The 27328-nt window shown below is 40.3% G+C and overlaps 1 protein-coding gene across 8 annotated transcripts in view; it reads left to right on the forward strand.

The window, feature by feature from the left end:
• Positions 1 to 27193, forward strand: part of JAK1 (Janus kinase 1) — a 64236-nt gene extending 37043 nt beyond the window's left edge. For 7 of the 8 annotated variants that reach the window (XM_069788505.1, XM_069788501.1, XM_069788498.1 and 4 more), the window contains 21 exons: positions 5118 to 5271; positions 7216 to 7379; positions 7958 to 8300; positions 9816 to 9989; positions 10766 to 10923; positions 11661 to 11784; positions 13345 to 13534; positions 15508 to 15614; positions 16869 to 17015; positions 17756 to 17843; positions 18410 to 18537; positions 18680 to 18815; positions 19263 to 19414; positions 20548 to 20698; positions 21461 to 21555; positions 21736 to 21928; positions 22425 to 22549; positions 23280 to 23452; positions 23878 to 23995; positions 24370 to 24480; positions 25474 to 27193. In XM_069788505.1, the coding sequence (XP_069644606.1) occupies positions 5118 to 5271; positions 7216 to 7379; positions 7958 to 8300; positions 9816 to 9989; positions 10766 to 10923; positions 11661 to 11784; positions 13345 to 13534; positions 15508 to 15614; positions 16869 to 17015; positions 17756 to 17843; positions 18410 to 18537; positions 18680 to 18815; positions 19263 to 19414; positions 20548 to 20698; positions 21461 to 21555; positions 21736 to 21928; positions 22425 to 22549; positions 23280 to 23452; positions 23878 to 23995; positions 24370 to 24480; positions 25474 to 25575 (3133 nt within the window). In that variant the 3' untranslated portion in view covers positions 25576 to 27193. The remainder of the gene's footprint in view (positions 1 to 5117; positions 5272 to 7215; positions 7380 to 7957; positions 8301 to 9815; positions 9990 to 10765; positions 10924 to 11660; positions 11785 to 13344; positions 13535 to 15507; positions 15615 to 16868; positions 17016 to 17755; positions 17844 to 18409; positions 18538 to 18679; positions 18816 to 19262; positions 19415 to 20547; positions 20699 to 21460; positions 21556 to 21735; positions 21929 to 22424; positions 22550 to 23279; positions 23453 to 23877; positions 23996 to 24369; positions 24481 to 25473) is intronic. The other variant, XM_069788506.1, reaches the window with a different exon arrangement.
• The last annotated feature ends 135 nt before the right edge of the window (positions 27194 to 27328 follow it).

Consider the following 27328-nt stretch of genomic DNA (forward strand, 5'->3'; position numbering starts at 1 on the left):
TTAAAATGTCTCCTGATTTTTTTTCATCTTTGCTATATAACCTTAAAAAAGCCCCAGAAGTTGAAAAAACGCAAGAACCTGTAGCCACAAAGCTGTAGGTGACTGAACTAGCTAAAAGCTAAATTGAAAAAAGGGCTCAAAAATGTTGGTTTATTGTGTCAGTATTTTGCATGTTTCAATTTCCTTTTGAAGTGTTGAAAGTGAACTGTACTCCTACTGAAGTCAATGGGAATTTTACTATTAACTTGAAAGGAAAAAGCAACATGCTGTTGCTTTTGAAATTCTCCTCCAGGACTGTAGGGGAATCAGTGTGACCTCACTGCGGGTGGCATGCATTAGACTGGAGAAAGCATCAGAAAATAGAAACCATTGTTCCCAGGATCTTTATCCATCATGTACCATCAGGTTGAACTTCAGGTGGCTTTCTTAAAATACAGCACATAGCCTGTTGAGATTTCTGGGGCTGAATGGGTACACCAGCCCTCATCCACTGGAAAATGAAAGCAGTAATGCTGGCAGCTGTTGAGCACTCTCACATACTCTAGCTAAAGAAAGGTTGTCCTCCTTTTAGGATTTGATAGAAATCTAATTCTGCACATTATGCTACGTTCTTTTTTTTTATTATTATTTTTATTCTGACTTTTCTTCTTGTATCAATATGAGCTTTAAGTGTATGATTCTGATTACTTTTGTGCCAGACTGGGATTGTTATTGTTGTTGGATGAACTGTTATGAGAAGAAAAAAAAAAAAAAGTCAACAAAAAGATCTTTGCTTTTCAAGTAATTATACCACTGATACCTATTTTTAGAAGAGGAAGAGGTTATTACAGTTTTTTCTTTAACACAGTCTATTAGTGGTATTAATGGCCGAACCTCAGCTAATCTCAGAGTTCAACAGCTGTGATTAAGTTTGGCAGATAAACACCGTACAGTAATGGAATTGAGTGACTCTAAAAGAAGCTCTGAGGACTCTAATGGCCTCTTACAGAGCATTAAGTGCTCTTTCTTGCTTTAAGAGATCAGTCAGATTAACCATGTACTGGATAATAAAAAAATTTCTTGGTATAATGTGAGTCTGGGGTGTTTTCCCCTGATACTGAAATTCTTCGATGTGGTGTGCTTTTCTCAGTAAAAGAAGGTAGTATTTAAAAAATGTAGTTGTGGGAATTTAGTCCTCTAATTAGAAGTATGATGCTGGTTTTTTAACTCAGTTCTTTAAAAGTAGTTTCCGCTGTGTTTGGTGTTTATATGTTTCTATATGTTTCTGCTTTGGGTGAGGGATGAGAGCTCTCTCCAGGTACTCTTTCAGTCCTACTGCATCTTACTTGCATGGTGGGTAACACCACCTTCTTTAAAACTGCTTTAACAGCTCCCTCTTATAAATCTTCTTCGGCTCTTCACATCTCTATCAAACTTTAGGTATATGGGCAAAATTACTCCATGTTGAACTTTTGTTTTCTGGATTTTTTTCTGTTCTACCATTTTACACAATGAAGCTATGGAATGTGCCCTGCTTTCTGTATGTAAAAGTTCTGGTGGTTTATTTTTTTAAGGTTTGGAGTTGGGATTTGAAGTTTGGCAGGGGCGTCTCTTTTGTCAGATGTACTCCATGCATGGAAATTGGCAAACTTTGGGCCAATAATTTGAATTTAAAGTAATTTCATATGCATTTAAGAAGAGCCTGTATGAGTTAAGCGCTAAAATCTAAATATTCCCATCTCCCTAGGAATAATGTAGTGTATTGGTGAAGTGGTATTTTCCTTTCTTTCATTTCTGATCTATCGCGTGTCTTGGCTTGGGCATCTGAACTGAGAGCAGGGCAGAGCACTGAAAAACTATGAGCAATACATGATTGTGAAACTGTTCTCTAAATGAATATTGTTTATTCTGAGCTCTGCAAGAGGCAGAATTCCTCTTGAAAAAGGAAAATGGTCTGGGCTTATGTAACAGTGCAGTCTATTAGACTGTATGTAATCATTTAGAGACAAAATAATTTTTATATGGACAATCCACTTTCTGAAATTTCATTACATTGTTAGAATTGATTTAGTCATCTCCTATTGTAATTACGTATATATATATAAAATGAAGGTATGTGAGTAGTTTCAAGTGCTTTTAGGTGTTCGATTTTTCTCCCACTGCTGAAAGCTTTAGATTTGGTTTCTGATTGTGTGGACTTCCCATCCTCCTCCTCTCCCCATCAAATCTGTGCCAGCTGGTATACTTTTCATAATACTTTAAAGGGCCTTGCTTTTCACTAGAAACTTTGAAACTAGCCCTGTATTTCTTTCACTTGCGTCAAGTTTGGGGGGGGGGGGGGAAGTCTACAACATAAGAAACCACAGCATTTTGTAATATCCTGGACTAATTAGCACACCAGCTGATGGAGGAGGAGTTTAACTGTTCCACAGCTGGATTGTCTTTAAGCCAGAGGTAGCAGTGTCTCTTGGCATGGAGAAGGGACCCAATACACATGTTTCTGGAAACTCTGGAAAGAAGGACTATTGGAGGCCGCTATAGGTGAAAGAGGACAGCAAGTCCCACTCCAGCGTTTCCACCGCTCCTTGGCCAGATTGAACGGATGAAGTGCAAAACTGCTCTGTCCCAGGGGTGACCTGCTCGGGCTGACTCCCCAAATCCCCCCTCCCTGCTGCGGCACCCATGCCGCAGGTGCCTGCCCTGGGCTAAAGCGTTCAAAAGGAGGGGTAGGTCATGCTCCTGAAACTCAGGAGCACGCTGTCTCCTTTCCAGGTCATTTGCAGGACTTCTGCATTGGAAAGCTTCTGCTCCCATTTCTGTTTGTGAAAGTGGAATAGTAATGATCTGCCTCCCCCGTACCACAAGTTAATTGGTCTCTTCAAGGCAGAGACTCTCCTTTATTTATATGGTTCCTCAAACAATGGGGCTCTAATTTTTATTGTAACTTTTAAGTGTTGTCTTAATCAGTGCAGTTTAATAGGGAAAGGAGCAAATTCTCCTCTCAATTACCAACAATACACAATACCTTGCCCATAATTATTTTCAGGAAATACCAAAAGAATTGGAGTTATTAATTTTCACTCATCTTATAAAATACAGAAACAAAGTAATTTCCTGGAGGCAGAAGGATTTGCTTTGCTTTGCTTTTTATGCTTCATCCAAAGGAGTTCTGCAGTATCTTACAGTACTTGTCAGGATTTTTTGGCATAGTTGTGTGTTGGTGTTCCTAGATACATGCTTTTGGGGGACTTAAAAAGACTTACCAAAAAGAAAGGATGGACAGAAACACTGTACAGAAAGTCTCATCTCTTTAAGAGTAATTTGATACACCATTCTTCATTTGAATGGTCAACTTACTGTACAGATAACATGTGATGAAAACACATGGTGCTGAACTAAAAGTACTAATTTTATTTTGCTCTTTGAGATCCTGACTTTGCACTGAGACTGATACACACCAGTCCCAACCACTGCAGAACTGGGGCTTAATCCATGAACTCCCATTCTGGTCAGAGGCAAGTCACAAAGATATAGGCACGTATTTTAAAACACATACTTTTGCATGTGGGTTGTTCTGCACCATAATGTTCATAAGCATTTGCCAGTTGACTTGCTGCCTTCCTGCTGTCTTCCTGTCTTCCACGACACATCCCTTGCAGTTTTTATTGCATTATATTTGAAATGAAACTGCTTGGGCAAGATAGTGGTTTGTTATTTAAACAGATTTCTTACTTGTAATCTCAAAAAGTGTTCATAGATTATAAGGTACTTTATCTGTTCAGCTTTTTCTTTCGATACAGAAAACGTGTATTTCCAATTCAGGAGTTGGATATCACATGCCTCAACATTTTCTACCTAAAACCTTAGGTTTTTTCCACTCCCTTTTTGTTTACTACTACTTTTATGTGCAGTGTCTATTAACATTCACATTCATTTGTCTTTTTCCTGTGTAAAGCTGTTTGATCTCATTTTGGTCACAAAAATTCTGAATGATTTTGATCACATATTTAGGTAGACGTTAAAAGCTTTGCTGTCGAGATTCACGGTAATGTGAAACAAATTAGGCAATGCTCACGGTGGTCACTGTCCATCAGAAATGTCTGATATCACACCACCCTTTGTATTAATGCAGTAATATATATACACAATGCAATAATTCTGCATTGTTTGCTTTTGCTAGTGCTGAATGCTGCTCTGGAATTAGATCGACATATTCTTCTAGAAATCATTCCTACTTAGCAGTTGGGTAAATCTGCTCTGCTGTAACCTTTTAATTGTAAGTAGTTCATGATCATGTGCAAGGCATGAACCTCTGCAAAAGGCACATTGATTCAAACCAGATTTAATTAAACTTTACTTGATTTAAATGTTACTAGAACCCAGATAAACACATATTTCTGGAGTAATTTAGGCAAAGATTTCTCAAAAGGTGCTAACAGAGCTTGAACTCAAAAATTTCATTAATTTTCAGTAGACACCAACTCCTTTAGCAGGTTTTTAATTAAATAGCTTTGTGTACAGATATGAGTAAAAAGCATGTTTGTCACATACACGGAAGATTTGACTGTGTCCCTTTGAAACTGGGTGATTTGAATTCGTGCATTTTTCACCAGCTCCATCCAAAACCAAAGGGAAGCAGAAATTCCGGGGGGTGAGGCATAGTGCAGTTGTTTTTCCCTGTGCCTGTAGAGGAGGAGGTCTAAAGTCTTGTTAACCCTTTAGATGAGCCATTTTATCTTGGAATACAAATGCCAGCCATTGGTTAATGCACAGTAGAAGTATTACACTCCTCAAGTAATGTCAGAGGTGATGGAAACGTACTTGTCATCTGAGTGGTGGCTTCTTGTTTGGTGGACTGTACAGGGATGCAACAGGCAGGCAGGCATGGGATCGTGAGTTGAGTGAGATACTGTTGAGTGGAAACACTGAAGATCTTTGACTAATACACCATTTTTCCCCAGTTCCTCAGGCCAGGCATGCGGTTTCAGCAGTGGACCACTTAAGCTGCAACCTCAGGGCAGAAGATTGACGGATTTTGACTTCTAACTGATTTTCTTTTAAAAGATTAAAATACGCATCTAATGTAAATGGAGGATTTCCCCAAAAGTTTTTAAAGTTTATTCCTCTTTTCTTGCAAGATACTACTTTACAAACTGGCATGGCACTAGTGAAAACGAACCCTCAGTGTGGAGGCATTCCCCAAGGAAGGCAAAGAACTCTTACGAGAAAAAGCTGGCACCAGAAGGAACCCCTATACTTGATGCACATTCATTAGAATACATCTTTGCACAGGTAAGACGTTGCTTGCAAATATCTCTGCCATTGTAGTCACACAAAAATTATTTGATCCAGTAGAAGCTGCTTTAAAGACCTATTTTCAAAATTCTAAAGTACATGTAACCTTACCTGTTAGTATTGATAAGTGTTTTCTTCATACTTCTGCATGGTGGAGAGAATTTGCTACATGAAGAACAATCTACCCATACGCATAAGTGTAAAGAAACTATATATCACAGTCCAAAAAGGGCTATATTTTTACAGCATACTTTCTTTTAGTATTAACTGGTTTTCGATATAAATGCTATCACCTTTTCTTTTGCAAAGCATTTGCACATAACTTTGACATCTATAGTCCTATAGAGGAGCAGTAGCAGTATTAAAACTGACAGTATGGTGTCCTTTTAATGAGTCTTTTTTACTGCGTCGTGCTAAAACATTGACTGATAAAACCACTGTCACACAGCCTGCTTACATGCAATTTTTCTTTCCTTTGGTTGTGCCTCCCACTTGTTGGCAGTACAGGCAGCACGCTGGACATGGCAAGTAAGCAGGGTCCCTATTTCAGAAAGCTTGTGCTCTTGTACAAAAAAAGGTTGTATACACACAAATGATTTTGCAAACCAGAAACTGTCTGGTTTCACTAAAGAAATGGAAAGATTGAAGTTGATGAAGGCTTGTGAAATGAGCAAATGAAATGCACTGGATAAAAACGTGTTTACTGTTAATTCTGAGCATAATTACTGCAGAATTTTCAGACTTTGAAATATGGTTGTGTCCTTCAGAAAAAGAGATACCATGAAGCTGCTCCAGTGAATCCTTGTTTTGTTGTGAAACCACAATACAAGAAAATACCAAGTTAGCTACAGCTATGGGTGCATTTTAATGGTACCACTTGCATTCTAAAGTAATAGAAGCAGCAAATGTTTTTTTCCTGCGTAATCAAACTTACACCTTGTTTTGTGTGAACATTCCTGTGTACATGCATGCAACTTTGCAAAATCACTGTTTGAAAACATGCTGTAAAACAGTTTTTTGTCCTTTTTTTTTTTTTTCCTTTTTTTGAGTGTCAGCAAAAAGAATGAAGACGCCTTTTAAGTTGCAGAATGAGTAGGGACCCTAATGGATATTGTCAGACAATGTTGCATTGAGCAGAATTTTACTTTTGGGTAATAACATTTTAAAAAAAGGCCAAACAGAAAAACACTAATGCTAGTACAAGACAACAGAAATGTCTTTGCTCTTTGGTAACCAAATATTTTTCAGACTGTCCCAGAGCCAGGCAGCTGCCACAGAGTTTGCAATCTCAGCTTTGAGATGTGGCTTAGAGACTGTGAGTGCATGAGGTTCATAGAGACACCAGGTGATGGAAGGCAGAGATAAAGCAGAGACACAAACTATTTTACTGCGTACCAGAAAAAAAAAACCATGATGGTGCTAGAAGGGGACAGGGGTGGTGCTTTCTTTAGTTAATTACCAAAAAAGGGAATTTTTGGTGGGCTAATACATAAAAGAAGGGGACAGGAGTTTTGGAAGTGTTTGAGCAGTGCAGGTGTTCTCCCTGGATGTCCACACACGTTCTTGGTGAAAGCCACAATGCTGTGGACTGTACGTGGGATGGATGTGCTGTGACGATCCACATGGTGATTCCACCCGTTCCACAAACTGTTGTTTTAAAAGACTTCTGTCAGGTGCAAATGTTGGTGTTTCTTCTCAAATCAGCAGGGTTTGTGAGGTGACTAGTGCTTGCCTGTGTTTCTGTTTCACTGGTCTAAGAGAAGAATGCATCTATTGCACAGCTCTCCCCTTCTTCTCCTACCTTTTCCTGTCCCGGCTTTCAGTTTTGGGTGACTCTTCTTGCTCAAGGAGAGCTTGAGATCTCACGACATACTGCTTGCTCATAGATAAACTATGACAAATAATAAATCTGATAGCTTTCTTTTCTTGCTTCCTATTAAGGGTCAGTATGACTTAGTGAAAGGCCTGGCACCAATCCGTGATCCTAAAAATGATCAAGAGGTTCATGAAATTGAAAACGAATGTCTGGGGATGGCTGTCCTTGCAATCTCTCACTATGCCATCAAGAAAAATGTGAAGCTTCCAGAGCTTCCCAAAGATATCAGGTAGGTTGGAATAACTTCTTTGTCACTGTTGGGTCTGCTGCAATTCTCTTCCCAGAAGGGATTTTAAGCATTCTAACTTCCAGAGTCTGACTGTACAGGAGTTACAAGCTCCAACACTGCTATTGCTAAGTGGGTCTTCCTAACCTTGTCAAGAAGGATATGTATTAGAAAACCGGAATTTTTTCTTGCCTGGAGAGTATTTGAAATCTATGCAGCTAGTGTGCCCAGCATACCAATGTGTTGGGTGCCGATTGACTTGCTGTAAATTCAGGGTTCTGGTTAGCTAGTTCAGAAACGGCAGTGTTGTTAAGTGGCAACCTAATGAGAAAACTGTTAGAATAAATTGTGTTATTGATTTGAGTGGGCTGTATCCATCTGACTAAAAAGCTTTCAGATAAGGTTATTATTTGAATTCCTCTTGGCTATTAATGCTGTAAACCACTGCTACAGTACCAGCTGCACGCTGGTTTACTGCATCTTGTTCTCTGTAGCTTTCAAAGTAAGGCAGTTGCACATTTTGGAGAGTTAGAAGTTTAGGAGACAATGGTATTAACTCATAGCATTGTTTTTCCTTCTAGTTATAAGCATTATATTCCTGAAACTTTGAACAAGACTATCAGACAGAGGAATTTCTTAACCAGGATTCGGATAAATAATGTTTTCAAGCATTTCCTTAAAGAGTTTAACAACAAAACCATTTGCGACAGTAGTGTGTCTCCACGTGATCTGAAAGTTAAATACTTATCAACGATGGAGACCTTGACTAAACATTATGGAGCAGAAATTTTTGAGACTTCGTTTTTGCTGATTTCATCTGAGAATGAAATAAATATATTTAATTGTGGAGACAGTGAGATCCTCCCACTATATGAAGTCATTGTAACAGGAAACAATGGAATTCAGTGGAGGCTCAAGCCAAATGTAAGTATCCCTTGATAAATGGGAATTAGAGGATTGCTTTTGGGGGCATAACAACTGTTAAAAAAATGGTCATGATCTTCAGACACTGCAGATCAGCTTTTTATTGAAAGGACTTCTTTCATAGGATTATAGGGTTATGCAGGTTGGAAGGGACCTCAGGAGGTCTATAGTCCCAACCCCCTGTTCAGGGTTAGCTTAGAGATCAGACCAGGATGCTCAGGGCTTTATCCATTCTGGTCTTGAAAACTTCCAAGGATGGACGCTGCACAACCTCTGTGGGCAACCTGTTCATCAGGAAAATTAAAGATTGTATTATATCTGCCAGACCAGACACAAGTTTTGAAAGATTATGTCCGTGGAGGCCTTTATGGTTTGGTGCTCTGTCTTGATAATCAAAGTCTGATAATGCTTTTTCTGTATATGGCACCCCAGGTGCCATGTTTGCTCATACTCATAGACTTTTCATGAATAAATTAAAATATAGTGACATGAAAGCTAAGCTTTCTCGCATCAGTGATATTTTATATGTTGCTCCTTGTGTCAGTGCTGCTAATTGAGGTCACTTTGGTTAATCTCTTCTGTACTTTGCATACATAAATATTAAATATGCTCTAAGTTTGAAGGGGGTTATGGCATATTCTACAGTTTTTCTCCACATACGATATTGAACAAATAGACCTCTTTTTGCTTGCCTCAGTTCCCCACAGTGATGAGAACCCTGCTGATAGTTATCTTTTGTAGCATAGAAAGCATTGTGCTTCACTTAATTTAGATGTAAGCTAACTATCTCTCTCTATCTCTGATGGAGAATTTCTGTTTTAAATGATAATATTAATGGGAGGGGAGGGAAGGAAGAGCTGCTATTTGAGCAGAAAAGCTTGCAAGAAGTGCAGCCTGTTTCTTGTAAGGCTCCTGTTTCTGCTTATTTATAGATTATATTTATTTAAATGCCTAAGCCAAAGATTTTCATCACAGTGAGAGCCTTTCTGTGACTAGCAGGAAGCTTTGCTGAGCCTGAACATTTACCTTTTTAAAATAAGTAGTTCTTAGTAATTTTTGACCTGTAAGATGCTCAGCTTCATTGTGGTCTGCATGCAGAATTTCATCTGCTGTCGGCAGTTCAGGCATGCAGTGTGAGATGAATGTGGCTCTTGCCTTTGGGCTGAGCTCTGAGAGAGCATTTCAAGTACATAATTTAGAAATCTCAGCAGAACCCTTTCAGCCTTGTACTGCTACTAAAGTTATTGCTAGTATACCGAGAAAGAGGTAAGTTACCTAGCTAATGACTGGTTTCTTTTATCCTCACGAAAACTGTCTTATGGACTGTTCTTGACTGAAGTATATCCTTGCAATACAGACACACTGAACATGTAAATGAATTGATGATCGGTGCAAAAAGCATTCAAGAATAAAATAGCTGGATGAACTTGGCATGTATTTTTGGTTGAGTGTAAAAACACTGTGCTAAAAAAATATGGTTTTATTAGTATACTTTAATCCAAAATGTATCTGCAGTCTGTACAGACAGAGAAAGAGAAGAAGAAGAAGTCTGATGGCAAAAACAAAAAGGATGAAGAAAAACAAAAAATTCGAGACTTATGGAACAATTTTTCCTATTTTCCTGAAATCACCCACATTGTCATCAAGGAGTCTACAGTTAGCATTAACAAGCAGGATAACAAAAGGATGGTAAGAACCAAACCTTGGATAAGTTTCCTTCCCATGGGAAGCTGTAGTGACACAGTGTTGTTGGGCAACAGGTGACAACCTCCTTGAGGAACATTTTCTAATGGGACTCTTAAATAACAGTTTAATATGCTGTCCTCAACACTGTACAAATGCAAAAACGCTAGTTAGAAGAGCAGCAAGTTGGTGAGCACAGTTGCTTTTCTAGACTTGTTACTGCATACCACCGGTGCCTGGTGGCTCCTTGATATGCTTCTTGGCCCGTGGCCTTCCTCTGAACAGCTTGGATAGCCAAAAGCAGCATCAAGAAAGAGGAGTTCAGCAAGGATGGCAGAGGGTGAGGACCTGGGAGGGTGGGAGAGGAGGGTCGGTTTTATAGATACCCAGTTCTTCTTGCTGTGGGCTGCCAGCTGTTAGAATTTGGAAAGGAGCTGCCAGGGTGCCCTTGGCTTTAAATCCAACATGACTGCCAACATGACTGCCCCCGTCCTGAATTTCTGGTGTTTTACAAAGCCTGGCACAGGAGTCTGCCATACAGATCTAATGTAGGATTACAGCAGAATATAAGTCATGCTGGAGAATGGAATTTTCTAGCCAGTAATGAGTGAGGAGGATAGAGAATGGTCAGTATTGGTTTCCTAAATGTATATGGTTTTCTGTCATAGCTTTCTGGACATTTTTTTAGCCACTTCATGCAAAAATTGCTGCATATGAAAACATTCCTGAAATGTTTTAGTGGAACTGTAAGAATTCTTGACTAAAATATCTTTTTGGTTTAGGAATTAAAACTATCCTCACATGATGAGGCCCTGTCATTTGCATCGTTGATAGATGGATACTTCAGACTTACAGCGGATGCCCACCATTATCTCTGCACAGATGTGGCTCCCCCACTGATTGAGCACAACATAAAAAATGGATGCCATGGTCCCATTTGGTTAGTAAAATTTTATTTTTATATTTTTTATTTTTTCACTGGAATAGTTAGTCCTCTAATACTACTGCATATTGAATCCATTGAGGAAATCTGACATTTGGAAGGTTGTTAGTTCAACAAAATGTTGTAGAATAACTTTTTTTTTTCTAATGGTTATATGGAAAAAGTATCACTAACTCTCTCCACATCAACTTACTCATCTATAAAACCAGTGTTTCCTCCCTATCGGAGTATTTTGAGCCTTACTTCACTAATAGCTATAAAGATCATTGTCAGTTGAACAGATGGGAATATTTTAGGTAAACAGAGTTGAACTGTATCTACACTGACACTGGGAGTCCTTGGATGGAGGCACAAAGCCTTTGGTTTTTTTTTAAATAGCTAAAGCAATTATTTTCCCTTCTGCCCACATTTTTGGCTTTTCCTTTTATGTTTGAAGATGCAATATGTAGAAAACTGAGAGCTTATGTGCACACTGTGTTGGATGTAGGATTTCCCCATTAAGCATGCTAAGAGCTTAATAAAATTTTCTTCACTTGCTCTTTGGCAGGTAAATGTGAGTGTGTGTAATGCACACAATTAAATAATTTTTTAATTATAATATAAATATTTCTAAGTTGCTGTTACTAATTTTTGTTGCAAATATAGGATTACTCTCCTCTGTATTTACTAATAATAAATTTTGGGTACAACTGCTCATTTGTTGGCTTTCCTCGTTTGTGCATTGACTCTTTCAGCACGGAATATGCCATCAACAAACTGCGACAGGAAGGGAATGAAGCAGGCATGTATGTGTTGAGATGGAGCTGCACAAACTTTAACCACATTCTCATGACAGTGACTTGTTTTGAAGGCTCAGAGGTACGTCAGGTGTGGCACTCCCAGCAGTCATTTGATAATGAGCTAAAGACTAGCAGCTCCCTGTAATCCGTGTTGATATATTTATGTTCTTTAGGGCAGACATCTTAGCTGATGCAGCAGAGGGTGGATGCTTGTACTCACAGCTTCATTTTCTCTGGAATCCTGTGCTATCTCTACAAATCTACTGTATCTACCAATATGATTCATTACATCCAGAATATTTCCATTCATAGCGATAAAACTGTGCATGAACATGATTGAAATGAAGCTTTTTAAACTCATATAGTGTAAGAATGACATACAGAATTTGTCACTGCAGCTTACCTAATGTTTCTTGAACATGGATTTAATTACATGAATGTATTTCTACTGACACACTGTAAAAGAATAGCACATGAGGACAGTTGCCTTTACACATAGAGCACTACAGAAGGGGACATATACACAGTTAGCTAGTGGAACATATTTTGTGAAAGATGAGTGATAAGTAAAAGCTCATGTGGTGGGATAGGGGTGAGAACCCATTAGAAGTAGAAAAGAAGAATGCAGCAACTGCACAGAAGTTTGAATTTTACTGACCCCAGCTGGAAGTCTGCAGCTGACTTGCTAGTTTGGGGAAGATATTTAAAGTGTTCACACAAGAATAATAATAATAGTGTAAAGACATATAAACTGTTTTCCTTCTCTTAGAAAAAAATGTTGTTATTAAAATGTATTAGAGTCAATTATGAGAACAGGAGGGTCATTTGAAACAAGAAACGACAAAATGATGAAAAAAACATCTTGGAAATAATAGTAATCTTTTAGCATTGATATTTGGTTCATCTTCTGTAGACATTTGCAAAAAAAATCCCTGTATGATCAACACTGTCTTCTAACAGACAGGGCAACCGAGGCATTGAAACAAGAAATTAATTTTGTCTTGGAAAAAATTCAACCTCATTGGGAGGCTTAGAGAGGAAAGAGAGGTGATGGGAAGCTGCAGTATGGTGGAGGTGAGGAAGCAGTAGAGGGTAGAACTTGAAAGGGAATGGGCTTGAGATAGAGAAGTACAAAAGTTCAGTCATTCTTCCTCAATACATTTGAATGAAACTGGGAGGTTTGAACAGCAGCCTGAAATCTCGTTTCACTTGCTGAACAATCTGGGTTGTGAAAGGGAGTTTTGCTGGTTTTAAGTTGACATTTTGAAACCGTGGTCCAGATTCTGCAATTCTTGACCAAGTGAAGAGAAAATTCCTTCTGAAGAGTCAGAGCTTCTGCATACTCTCAGGCTCTGCAGAACACAGAAGCTGTAATTGGACTTGTTAGATGATTACATCTTTATGTTGCTGCTCTTCCACACTATTATGAGCCTTCCTGGGACTGAAGGTTATGGGAATTTTAGGGCCTTTTTCTACTTCATTGGAGTTTGATTAGAGGACACTAGCTTAGGAACAAGTGATTAACTGGTACTACATGTAATTTCAAAGGCTTCTGGAAAGCTTTTATGGCTTTAAAACATCCTTTCACTTTAATGATTATATTTTGCTTGCTTCCCCCCCCCCCTTTGCCCCCTAATAACAGATGATAAATAATTCAATCCAGTACAAGAACTTCCAGATTGAGGTGAAGAAAGGCGGGTACTTCCTACATGGTTCAAACAAGTCTTTCTCATCCTTAAAAGAGCTGATGGATCACCTGAAAGGACAAATACTTCGGACAGACAACATAAGCTTTACACTGAAGAGGTGCTGCCAACCAAAACCAAGAGGTAGGTAGTCTCCTTTAAGAGAAGCAACGAACTTTGTTGTTGAAAGGAGACAAACTCCAGAAATAGCTGGCATTCTTAGTGTCTTTGGTTTGCTCTGTATTCTTGTGTGAAGCTCTTTTGTCACTTAAAAAATTATATATAAAGTTTCTTCCTTTTCTGTGGAGGAGGTGTCCTGCCAGAAAGCAAAAGCAAGTGCTGCGAACAAGGTTTTAGGGCTTTCCTTTCAATGTTACAAGCTCAGCACAGGATGCTCAGGGGACTGGTGCTTCTCATGAGCCTTGTTTGCGTGAACTTGTCAAATGACGGAAAAGTTCTGGTTTCCCTTTTTGCACCTAAACAGCTGGCCCTGCAGTATTGATGACAGAGGTGGAACTCTAGATTTGTTTAGAAAGAAAATGTCACAGCTGACTCAGAGTCATGGGCTGAAACACTGCAGCAAAGCAGGGACTATATAAGGTTCTTCCTTTGCTCCACTGAGTCACGTATGCCAGGCAGTGCTGCCCTGCATCATGTTGCATTCCTCTAGCAAAGGAGGGTTGTAGCCTGCAGTGGTTATATGGCAAACTTCAGTTTGAAGCTTGTTTGCTGTCATTACGAGCTGTTGTTTACTGTTAGAAGCAGCAGGGAGGGCTTGGTCTGCAACTGTTAGCAAGCAGAACAGCCTTGCAGTCAGTAAGGTCAAATTTGAGAGGGCTGGGACAATTGTGCATTTGTTAAACTGTTAATGCCAACACTTACTAAAATTGTTTGCTATAAACTACAAGTGTCTTGCAGCTGAATTTTGTATGAAAGAGGAAACACACTGGCGTGATTGTGTTGATCAGATAATGGTTTCCTGTTAGAATAAGGGGAATAACTGAGCTGTATTAATTACCTGCTTGTTCTGATGGTTTTAGAGGAGAGTACTCTGTAGATAGACACGGAGCTTATCAGCACTTTGAATAACATCGGTAATTGTCTGGAGCGTGGAGAGATTATACATTTTGACATTTTGATTACATTTTGACAGCTGTATTTGGGATAAAATAAAACGGGTCAAGGAGTTGACTGCCTACTTCAGCTTTTCATTGGCATTAGTTACAGTGGGATCCAGTGCATTATCTGTGCTGTTCCCTGTTCTGTCTCTTCCCTGTTCTGTTTTGGTTTTTTTCCTTTGTTTTGAAGCTATTTAATCGGTTATTCACAAAGAAGTTTAGGGGATGCAGAAATAAAGCAGTTTTTCCAGTGTATGCTTCATTACTTACTGTTTTCAGAGTGCCAGATCACGGTTTAGCCCCGACACACATGTTCTGCTCACAGTAATGGGAAGGCCAGATGCACGCAGACATCTAAAACCATTGTATCATAATAAATAACGCCTGCTGTCAAACACAGGAAGACAAAATTAATGTGCAAGGCTTTTGGATCTAACCATGCCTCTCCCTGACCAGAAGCAGTGGGGAGCAAGTACTGGCCTTTTGAGTCTTTTCCTTCTGTTCATTTCCCATTCCCTAGTTTAATTCCAGTGCTCTGGAAACAAACTGTTAGTTTTTCCCAGAGTGCAAGGAATTTTCAAGGAGGTAAAGAGAGGACATGAGACTCCAGCTACCCCTTACCCATCCGCACACCGGGAGACATACCTTTTGGCAGGAGGGAGTGTATGTACAGCAGAGGTATTGCCTCTTTCAGTCTGGGGTATTCCTCTGTGCAGTGAGCACTATTCAGTTTCTTAATGTCAGCCCCAATATGGCTAATATTACCATTGTATATATAATATAAAATATGTAGCTCTGCTGTAGTGAATTCTTTGTTGAATGATGAAATAGAAGTTACATGAGCAGAAGTGAAATCAAAGTTTCTTCTTTGTCCCTCCTCCTCGTTCATTTGGGGATTTACCTTGCAGTGAGCATATACAGTAGTGCTATTGACTGAGAAGGGTGAATGCAGTTATCTTTGAAAAGTCTTAAAAAATATTTTTTCTCCCTGCCTTCCAGAAATCTCCAACTTGCTAGTTGCAACCAAGAAGGCGCAGGAATGGCAGCCTGCTTATCACCTAGGGCAGCTGAGTTTCCATCGAATCCTCAAGGAAGAAATAATGCAGGTAGGAAGCTGGTGACCTGTGCTTCTCTCTTGTAATCAAAGTGTGGCAGTACACTGTACCTGGTCAAGTAATACAAAATCACCCCATTCTGGCTGGTTCTTCCACTCCCATTTCTCCTCGCCAAAACTTAATTTGAATCTTTATTTGTATTAAAGCCTCTTATTGCAGAATCTAAATGTTTATATGTCCTTGTGTGGAAAAAGAAGAGAAGCTCGGCAGTAATGCCTTTCACTATATTCAAATTGATATTTGAGCAATTTTCTAATGTCTGTGGAAAGAGGTGCTTCTAAGGTGATTCTTAAAAAAATCATTAAAGTCTTAAGAGCTGTTTTTCCTAGCTAATTTGTTGCTAAATGTGGCTGTATTGTTTAAAGCCTGACATATCAGAGAAACAGGTAAATTGAGGTTTTAAGATAATATCCTACAGTAAAAAAAAAAAGGGTGAAGTATTCAAAAGCTCTGAAGAGCCTTAGCATTCAAAATTTTATGTTCCAAACTGATTTAGCACCCAAATTTTCTGACAGTTGTTTGCAGTTAGTGATGCGGGTGACCTGAATAAACTTAAAAAAAACACACAGTGGCTTGAATGCATAAATCGCATTTAATGTTTCTAAGAAACCTGAGCTCTTAAATCATGCAGTTAGCTTCTTCAGTTAAATAAAAAGTTTTGGGTTTGTTTTTTTTTTTTTAAATTGCATCACTGACTGGGGAGGACAGATACGGATTATGTTAATTGTTTTTTGATTGGTATATTTACAGTCAGCATGCAGGCTTCCTGCAAAAATATCTGAAGGCGGAATCCTCTGTTATTTAGGAGGAAATTGCTTTCCCAAACAAAGCGTTCCATTGAAATATTACTTCCTCTAACTTTTGGAAACACATTAAAGATTGCCTCAATAGCAGCTTATTGTAAATAAGAAATGAGTTGTTATTTATTCATTTGGTGTTTAGTCTAATAATGTTAAATCACACTGAACATATTTGTTGTTAATGGAGATGTGATAGCCCTTTAACATCAAATGAATTTACAGTGGTGAGTATGCATAGAGAGACCACTAAAGCAAAGAATAACATGCCGTCATTGGTTTCTCACTGTAATAATTTTAAGTCTATATGTAGCTAGATCAAGTGGAGGGCTAAGTCCACTCTCTACCTGTAGAGGCAGAATAGAGTGCAGATTCAAGTATTTGTGTAAATCTACTCTTGTTTGCTTTATGTCTTGGTTTGGAAAATATATGGTGTGTTATGTCTTAGGGCGAACATCTTGGAAGAGGGACGAGAACACAGATTTATTCAGGGATTCTCAACTACAAAGATGATGAGAATGAAGGATATCAAAATGAAAAAGAGATTAAAGTCCTCCTCAAAGTCTTGGACCCCAGCCACAGAGACATTTCTTTGGCAAGTTTTTTCCTTTTTATCCGTTGTACTACAAATACTGGGCCTCACCATATTGTACATGGTTAACTACGAAAAGCCTTTCGAAAAAAGGGGTTATGTATATAGTAAGGGAATGGGAAAATGCTGAAGGTGTATCTCACCGTTTTAGGCAGTCAAATCCATCCTTGACCAGCATTTTTGAGCTACTCGGTAAGCTGATCTCATTAGACAGGCAGCAGTATCAGGTCTGGCTGGAGCACGCCAGTGCTCACTTCCAGCCTGCGTGCGTGCAGACCATAAGCGCAAGGAAAACAGATGCAGCCCTTGCTGTGGTACGAAACGCACCATCACACCCATACCCAGGGTCACTTCTGCCTCGTGTGTTGGGCTGTGAGTCTGTCACCGACACGGCCACAGGCAAGTTAGTTGACCTGCATTTTGCTTAGTCATCTAGTAAGAGAGGCTAACGTGTCACACGGGATGCTAAGACCTCATATATGCATGTTCGCAGGAGTGCAGGGAAGAGCACTGGTTGCTTACATGACCTAATGAACACCACCACATCTCTGACAGCGCTCCGCTGCCCCATTACTACAGCAGGATGGCACATCCTTGCCATTGTTGACCCCTTATGTTATTAGAAAACACAGCGATCTTCTGCAAATGTTTCTGTTACTTGATGCTCTGTATTTGTTAAACACTTGGATGACTTGCCACGATGACCAGCAGTTTAATGGCTAACCTCTTTCCCGTTCTAACAGGCATTCTTTGAAACGGCAAGCATGATGAGGCAGGTGTCTCACAAGCACATTGTCCTCCTCCATGGAGTCTGCGTCCGTGATGTAGAAAGTGAGTTCAGCGAACGTCTCTCGAGGCAGCACGCTTAAGCAGCGGGCTTGGTAGGGACAGGGCAGCCGTTCAGTTCAGTGCTAGCAGCATGGGGGGAGATGGAGTTAGCAGCTGCTGCCTCTTGATTTTTTCAGTCCAGACAGAAGTGGAATTGGAACAGCAAGGCAGCTGCAAAGTCCATTCTGCTAACAAGTTTCCTCTTCCAATGCTGTCTTTGAGTAAGTGCCTTACAGGATGATTCCTTGAGGTCGGCATGCCAGAGTGATAGTGGTAGTGTCAATACAAACCAGCCTTCTGGCAGAGGTTATGTCCCTGGGAAGGCTCTGCCCTGTGGTCTTTGAAATGCTTTGTTCCAGGTTTACTGTTCGCTTACTACATAAAGCCACTCTTCTCTGCCTTTTAATTTGGACTCTGAGCACTGAAATAATCTTTGAGGAAGGTGAAATAAAGAAATAAAGACATCTTCTAACCACCTTGCCTGGGGCGGGGGAAGATGGTAACAGGCCTGTTAAGATTACCCTGACACCGGTTGTTGCAACACTGACTTTATGCATCTGCCCTTGCAGATATCATGGTTGAAGAGTTTGTTGAATTTGGGCCTCTGGATCTGTTTATGCATCGGAAGAGCGAAGTTCTGACAACTCCTTGGAAATTCAAAGTTGCCAAGCAACTTGCAAGTGCCCTAAGCTACTTGGTAAGAAGTTGTTGGTAGTTGTGGTTTTGGTTTTCAGCTTGGAGTATTTTTATAATGATCCCCTATGCTATAGGTATATTTGACCACTTGCAGAGCACTGCTAGCTCACTGCACTCACTATTCTTTTCCTGCCTTACTGTAGGAAGATAAAGATTTGGTACATGGAAATGTGTGTACTAAAAATATCCTACTGGCAAGAGAGGGAATTGACACGGAATATGGTCCTTTTATAAAGCTGAGCGACCCAGGAATACCAATAACTGTGCTGTCCAGACAAGGTACGGTACAGGAATCAGATTTCTCTTTTCAGTGTGGTGGGGAAGGGGAAAGGAAGAAACACCATTTATACCAGCTAGAACTGGCTCTAGTATAGAAGCGATCAGCTTTCATAAATCTGAAAACTACACAGAAGTAAAGAAGTGTTGCTGACTTTGGGTGCTTACTGTATTCATTTCTCTTAAAAAAATCATGTTAAGTCTAGTGAGATAATATAGAAGGAATCTCAGTTTCTGGATGGCTCAAGGCATGAGCTTGTAAAAGCCACGGAATCACCCTTCTGAGAGCAGGGTTTTGAGAATCAAGATTTCCCTGGAACTGGACAAATACTGTAGCTTTAGTTTATTTTAGTTAAGCAGCTATTAGAAAAGAATAATTAAGTTACAAGGCTGGTTTTTTAGTCCTTCGATATTAACTCTAAAATGCATGGATTCTGTGTTTTATCTAAGAATGTGTTGAGCGAATCCCCTGGATTGCACCTGAATGTGTTGAAGACTCCAAAAATTTGAGCATTGCAGCAGATAAGTGGAGTTTTGGTACAACACTGTGGGAAATCTGCTATAATGGAGAAATACCGCTGAAAGACAAGACGTTAGCAGAGGTAAAACTATGTTATATAAACTTTACCTTGACATCTCAGATACATCCTCTTTGGCACTTCAGTTTCTGTACCCAATCTGAGTTATTTTCAACTTACAGGAAAACCAGCTCAGCTGGACTTGATAAGGGGCTGATCCACCTAAATTGCCACAGGCTGCAGCAGGAATTCTTGTACTTACTACAAAAATTGCTAATTACTGCTTCAACCTGACCTTGTTGGGGATTTTCAAAACTCAGCATAGTAACAATTAATCAGAACTTCTGATGCTCTCACACCTGTCCTTTTCTAAGCCTTATGTCCAGTTATAAACTGACTGAGGTTCCACTTAAAAGCAGCTAGGTTATTCTGTTATTGCTTGTTTCCTTGGGACATTAGTTCAGAACTAGTCTCCTGTGGGACACCATTATTGTTCACTCTGAAATCTAAAAAAAATTTAAATCGCGTTCTGCCTTACTGCTGGCAGTTTCTCTTCATCACTGCTGGAGTCCCTCAGCATATGTTCCAAATGTGCATTTTCTCTCTTGAAGTTTTGCTGTGTTGGGAAGGCAGTGGAGCAAGGCAGCTGCTGCTCGTCTGAAGGAAATGACTGAGTACTTGAGTCACTGCCCAAGTTGTTTTAACAGGAGGTAGCTGAAAGGAACTTGCTGCCCTGGCTACAGTCCGCTTCCTGCATGTGGCAGACAGCCGGGGTGGTTCTGCAGAGCTTAGAAAATGCACAAGCCCACCCTCATCCCATCTGCCCCGAAGCTGGTACCTTCTCAGGGGCTGTGAAGAGCAGCCAGTGTTGTGGTGTTTCCTTGGCAAGCATTTCCACTCAGTCATTCATCCCAGGGCATAAATAACGTGGCAAACCTGGCAGAAAAATAACTTCTGAAAGGTGAAATCTTCAGCACATTTTAGAAACTTCATGTGTTCTAAGTGGTTGCTCCAAAGTATGCCAGATTCCACTCAATAATGATTCTCTACTGTTGGGAGATGGTTTAGAGATGCTGAAAAGGAGGATTTCCTTGGCAAAGTTAAGTAAAGGTTCACAGTGAGTTAAGGATTGAACGGTCACATCTTCTGATGTAGAACATGGGTTTATTAAGTTAAAAGCTAAAATTCATGCCAGAGTTTTCATTTGTGCCTTACAGAAGGAGAGGTTCTACGAGGGGCATTTTGTGTTGGCAACACCATCTTGCAAGGAACTAGCGGACCTGATGAAACAGTGCATGAACTATGACCCCCATCAGAGACCCTTCTTCAGAGCGATCATGAGAGACATCAATAAACTAGAGGAACAAAGTAAGGCATGGTCTTGCTTATCAGCTGGAGGGAGGGATAAGGAAGGCTGGTTTATTTGGCTGAGTTGGGCACCTTACAGCAGCATTCTTCTGTGTGGTTGTATTCACAGGAGCATGTTGTGTCCCTACAACAATTGAACTAACCCTTTCTGTAGATGAGTGCAAATAGGATGCGAGTGTTTAATTCATACTGAATGTGTGGCTTAAGTTGTGTTGGTGTTTCTGCCGGTTCATTCGATGGTCCCTATTTTATACAGCAGCTTAAGATAGTTTCAGGAAAATCTTTGAGCTCCATGAGATTTCCATAGGACTCTCTTGACCGAAGCAGAGCATTAACATGGATAACTCTGCTTCCTGGTTAATTTTCTGTTGAAATTATGACAGAGCAACTAACAGACGCTCAGTGTGTAGTAAGGGTAGAACCTGACTTCGCACACCTAGTAAAAATAATCATAGAAGCTGAATAACTACTGCAGGGTGGGAAGTATGTCGAGAGAAAACTGAATCAGAATCTGGAAGAAGACCCAGTGAGCAACCTACAAAGTGAGGAAGATCAGCAAGTGATAGACTGGCACGTACAAATGGAAGGAATTCCCTGTCAAGAAGTAGGCAAGATTTAAATAAGAAAAACTGTGACAGTAGGGATAGACACACTCTAGCAGCGGCAGATTGGAAGTGAGCAAGGATGCCTTGAAGTGTCAAGACCAAGATGTTCTTGCAGGAATCTGTCTGACCTGGGACTTTTTTTTTTTATCACGCCCAGATCCCGATATCGTCTCAGAGAAGAAGCCCTTTACAGAGGTCGATCCCACGCTCTTTGAAAAACGATTCTTGAAAAGAATCCGTGACTTGGGAGAGGTAAGAGGAATGTCAGATACAGAATGCGGATAAGTGTTCCTGTGTGTGTATACACAGCTGTGTGTGCTTTCTGTGTCACGACAGGAAGATGTGAATCGTAAATGCCTAAAATAGCGCATCAGTGACACTATGGTAAGTCAGTGTTGTGTTAAATAATGCTCTCCCTTCTTTTACAATTAGGGCCACTTTGGAAAGGTTGAACTCTGCAGATATGATCCAGAAGGCGACAATACAGGGGAGCAAGTGGCAGTTAAATCGCTAAAGCCAGAGAGTGGAGGGAATCACATCGCTGATCTCAAGAAGGAAATAGAAATCTTGAGGAACCTGTATCATGAGAACATTGTCAAATATAAGGGAATTTGCACAGAAGATGGTAAATCTTCATGTAGAATGTTAAAAAGTATACACTAAAAGTATAAGGGGTTTTGTTTAAAGATGAAGCATTTTAAAAGGCAAAACAGTCTTAGTTCAATCTTACGGGTTTAGATCTCTTTCTTCATGGAAGAAGCAGCAACTTATCTCTGAAGTAGTCCTGCGTTGCAGCTGGGTCATAACCCTGTAAACCCAGAGGTCGTTATTAGAAGCATACGTTACTCTTCACAGAAAAAAGCTCTATTGCCTTGTATTTTTTCCATTTGCAATAGTGATTGTTTTAAGCCAGTATTTAAAAACTCAAAAACTTGAAGTTCAGTAACTATCCTGCCTGGAATAGATTCTCCTCTGGATTTGTTCAGTGACTGATAATGGGAGTTAGCCCACAGCCTGGCCATGGTCACGCAATACTTACGAATGCTTCTACAAAAGTTATTGGTGTTAATGACATGAGAAGGGTCATGTGTCTGCAAATTAAACACACACTCTTTTCTTAGGAGGAAGTGGGATTAAACTCATCATGGAATTTCTTCCTTCTGGGAGCCTAAAGGAGTATCTCCCCCGGAACAAGAACAAAATCAATCTCAAACAGCTTCTCAGATACGCGGTTCAGATCTGCAAGGTGAGCCTGGCACCAGAGCCTTCCTGCAAATCAGCTGTTTGATTAGTTTAATATTTAATTTAATAGGGGGGGGGGGCAGGAAGAGAGGCTTGCTTGCTGAACAGACCCGTTCTCCTTGCTTTGTCCCCAAGGACCTGAATCTTAAAGCAGTCTCTCCCGTGCTTCAGGTGCTGCTGGCACAAAGATCAGCAAGGGAATAATCACTAGGTTCCCCTTCCATAAAAATTTACTATGAGAAGTTGTCCCTGCTGCAGAGCTGGAAGTATTAGGAGGGAGGACAGCATTTAGAAAGGGTGTGTTGGCAAGAGGGAAGGAGCACTGTGTAAGTCTAAGGTGAGGAGGAGATGCAAGTGCAGCGAGGCCACGTGAAGCAGTGTGCTTTCTGCAAGAGACTGTGGTTTGTGATTACGGCGGATCGGGCAGTTATAAGAAGTGTAGAGACATCTGTCAGTTTCAGCAGCACACAAAGGAACTGCTGCTGTGGAAAGAAGGGTGAAGATGGTGGCTGCTCAGCTGAAAATTAAAAAGCACAGAGCAGAAATAACAGTCTGAACAGATGAGGAACCCACAGGCAGAGTTTAAGGGGTGAGGGGATGTCAGAAAAGGACCCTGGAAAGTGCCAACAGATGGAGAACCTGCCGCAGGAAACCTGGGTAGGGTATTGCCATGTGAACAAGGGAGTGACTGAAGTACTGGAGAAACTAGTGTAAAAGGCTTTCTTCTTTCTTAGGGGATGGACTATTTGGGCTCCTGTCAGTATGTGCACCGTGACTTAGCAGCAAGAAACGTCCTTGTTGAAAGCGAGAACAGAGTGAAGATTGGAGACTTTGGTCTCACCAAAGCAATCGAGACCGATAAGGAGTACTACACAGTCAAAGATGACCTCGACAGCCCCGTTTTCTGGTAGTAACTTATAACTCATTTTCTTTAACCAGACTGTGCAGCAGAATAACTTGTCTGTTCCTGTAGACTTAGGCTTTTTAGGTGTCCTGAAGATTTTCCTGTTTTGGAGCAAGGAAAAGGCACCCAGTATACTATACTTGTCTACTCTTGTGCTGTTTATTTCCTCTTGCGCTTGAATGATCCATTTTCCCACAATTTTGTTATTGGTCTCCTTTAGTTTCACAGTCGCTTGCTGTGTAACAGTTGTACCTTATTTACCACTTCTGTGGCATCCCAAGCCCTATGGGCACATTAGTTTATATCTAAGGACTCTATAAATGCAGAATGTGTTAGTTCCCTTACTTTAAATGCGTACGGCTTGTGCATGTATGAGTAGATCTGTGCAGCTCTGAATGAAGTTTAACGCTGTCACGTTGTGTCCGCAGGTATGCTCCAGAATGCTTGCTTCAGAGTAAATTTTATATCGCCTCGGATGTCTGGTCGTTTGGGGTGACACTGTACGAACTGCTTACATACTGTGATTCGGAGTCCAGTCCCATGGCAGTAAGTGACTGTGAAAGAAATTGCTGCTCAAGCTGCTTAAATCAGATTTTTCTCTTTTTTTAAAAAATTTATTATTTTTGGAAACAAGAAGTGGAATGAATCTCTTTATCTTACAAAAACAACCCTCGTGGTTAGTCTTTCACGAAAGACCCTGTACAGAGATAAGTTGTGGTGACTGCATGTCCCTGTGAGGAAACTGTATTTACAAATGTTACTGTTTTCTAATGTGAGTAGATGGTGCACGGTATCTGTACGATAAGCATCTACTGTTTGTTTTCATTTTGAGATTCAAATGTCATCTGAAAATCAAATTGAAACAGCCTGGATTTGCACAGGGTAAGACGATGTGCAGCTGACTCTGGCTCTTTTCACAGGAGTTCTTGAAAATGATCGGCCCCACGCAGGGACAGATGACGGTAGCACGGCTGGTGCGTGTCTTGCAAGAAGAAAAGCGTTTGCCACGTCCACCCAGCTGCCCAGAGGAGGTAATGGATGCACCTATGCTGTGATAATGGTGTCTGTCCTTTGACGCTCAGTTAGCAGCAAAAGTACCACACCTTCATGGTTGAATAGGCCTGGCTGCTCTTGGTAGGAAAGCCTTCAGGTTTGCTATTAGGAAGACATTTTCAAGTTTTTTAAGCATTATTTTAAACTGTTTTTTGACACCAAGGTTCCCAAAATTGCAACATCCCTTCAGAGGACTTAAGAATTTTGCTTTAGTATCTGGATCCATGTAAAATTCATTCAGAATCCTTCTGATTTTTGAAATACAGAGTTCCTGGGTGTGCAGCAACCCAGACCGCAGTGCACCTCAGCAGGGTCTCAGTTAGCAGACCCCCATGCACAGCCTGTCCTCTCCTGCCCTTGGAGGAGCCAGGAGGCAAGCAGACCCTGCCCTGGGGATGGGCTGTAGACCCCCAGCCTCTGCCAGAGCTGCAAGCCCAGAGAAGGCTGGAGGGAGGCAAGGGGCAGGGTGTTTCTGCCTGCCTGCATGGCTCAGTGCAGCGCTGGACAACTCTGTGTCAGAAGGTCCAGAGTAGAACTAGGAAGGAGCTGCCCGTCCCGCTCTCCCGCAGGCTCCTGGTGCCTGAACCAGTACAGTGTTCTGAGGTGCAGCAGGCTGTGGGGGCCTGGCCCCTTGCCAACAGGCACTTACTGCTGTTAAACCAGTAATTACCGAGGTATGTGGTAGTCGTTTTGATAAAACATCCATTCCCGAAACTGTGACAAAGCTGTTGCATTGTTTTGAGCTGTCTACACTATTACCGCATCGTCTGCACTGTCAGACAAACATATCCCTCTACTTAAACAAAAAAACCCAGTGGTAACAGATACTTGGTAATTCTGATCCAAATCTGAGGCATGTTTCTGTCTGTGTTCTTCACTTCATAGTAGTGACAATCTGCTCCATTCTATTTACTGGAAAACGAATGAAATGTTTCACTGCTCCTTTAAACATTTCTCTTTTTTGTCGTTAGGTGGACCAGCTGATGAGGAAGTGCTGGATATTCAAACATGATGAACGGACAACCTTTCACAATTTGATTCAAGGATTTGAAACAATTATGAGTAAAATGTAATTCATTTTTTTTGTACTTTAATGTGTGTCAAAATACAAATGCCCAAGACCTTTCATTTTTTTTAACTACTGTAATTTGTACTCTGACTGTGCTAATGTGTTTAAAGGATTCTTTTCCCAACAGTTTTCCTTTTTAATTTTAGTCAACAGTTGGATCAAATGAATTAAAAGGTATGGCAGAAACAATAGCTTCAACTCTCTTTGCTGCTGTTATTGCCAGGCAGTTTTATCTTTATCTGATTATGGTCTTGCCACAATTTGAACTACCCAGATGAATGCGAACTGAAAGAGCCATGTCAAAAAATGCTGCAGTTCTCAGTGCAATCTGTAGCATTTAAAACAGGTCTGCTGTGTACACTTATTCCTTGAATAACTGAACTAGTGGACATAAGCAGACTTGATACAGTAATTTAATAATTTTCATGGGTTTTGAGGAGGTTTTAAAAAAAGTTTGGCTGACAAATATATTTTGTGTGCACTTAAAAAAAGCAACCTCTGGCATAAAAATCCAGAGAAGACAAAATCATCGGCGCATCTTAACCAGGCTGCAGTTCTGAGCTCTTATATGTATTTAAAAAAAAAAATAAAATTGCTTGACTGTCATGTTCACAAAAACAAACAAAAAAAGCATGGATCAGTGTGTATAGTTATGCATTTCATTGAGAAACCCTGTTTCTGGATAAATATACTTCCTTTTCCTAACTCAGCCCTCCCCTCCCACATTACACATTTCTACCCGCTGAAGTTTCTACTGTTTATGTAGCTATTGCACAAGCAACTGCTTTTCAGCTTGTACTGCCAGTGGACTACGGTGTGGTGAAATGTGCGTAGGAAATTAATTACATACTTCGGGTTAGAAAAGAAAATGGATCTGTGCACAGAATCTAGGGGAATTATCTAAGATAGGACTGAGCAACCGGGGCAGCTTCCCTTGGAGAGAAGAAAGAACCCCTCCAACACCCAAAACGGTCTGTTACCAGTGGTGCCGTCCAACAGGTGCGTCGTACTCGTTTTTTTGGTCAATGATTTCTTTAGCCAGCAGGTAAATTCATGTTAGCAGTTCTTCTGTGAAGCTGTTCATTTGGCCTAAGGTGATGAGTCTTTAAGTAACAGCATTTGCCTTTACTTAATTTGACTTACAGACTCAAACCATGCACTTGGGCAGTATTCTGTTAACCAAAGGGAAACCAGTGGGACCAGACTGGGACCATGTTATGTTTTATTGTCAGGACCAGATTTAGCATTCAAGCTGTAAGCAAGTCAAGTGAGGGCACTGTACTCTTTTTTTTGTAAACCTGTTAGGCTCTGCTAAACAGTGGTTTAACTGGAAATCTTTTGCTGACCCATTGCCTAGAACTGGGGCGATAATTTTTCTCAAAGCATTTTCAAAATCCAGGTGCAGTGGGGAGATACTCAGTTCTGGCAATAACAGAAAGATGTCTTTAAATATCTATCTAAATATATATATAAAAAATTGTAATTATGAGCTGCAAGGAGGTCAGATTTATTTTTACAGTATTACCTGTTTTTTCTGTATGTCACTTATGAACCTGATTTAAATCTGTAAGCACTTTGTTACTCTTTATACAAACAAATCTAATAAAGTTTTTTTTTCTCCACATGCATACTTTTTTAATCATAAATTAAACAGAGAAAGATTTTAAATGTACCTTTCATAGGAATAGTGATCAGAACATGTCTTCAAAACAACCTTTCCCTACATTAAATGCTTACTTTAAAGGTAGTCCAGAAAT

Source organism: Haliaeetus albicilla, chromosome 8 (genome assembly GCF_947461875.1).
Source record: "Haliaeetus albicilla chromosome 8, bHalAlb1.1, whole genome shotgun sequence".
In the NCBI taxonomy this organism is placed as follows: domain Eukaryota; kingdom Metazoa; phylum Chordata; class Aves; order Accipitriformes; family Accipitridae; genus Haliaeetus; species Haliaeetus albicilla.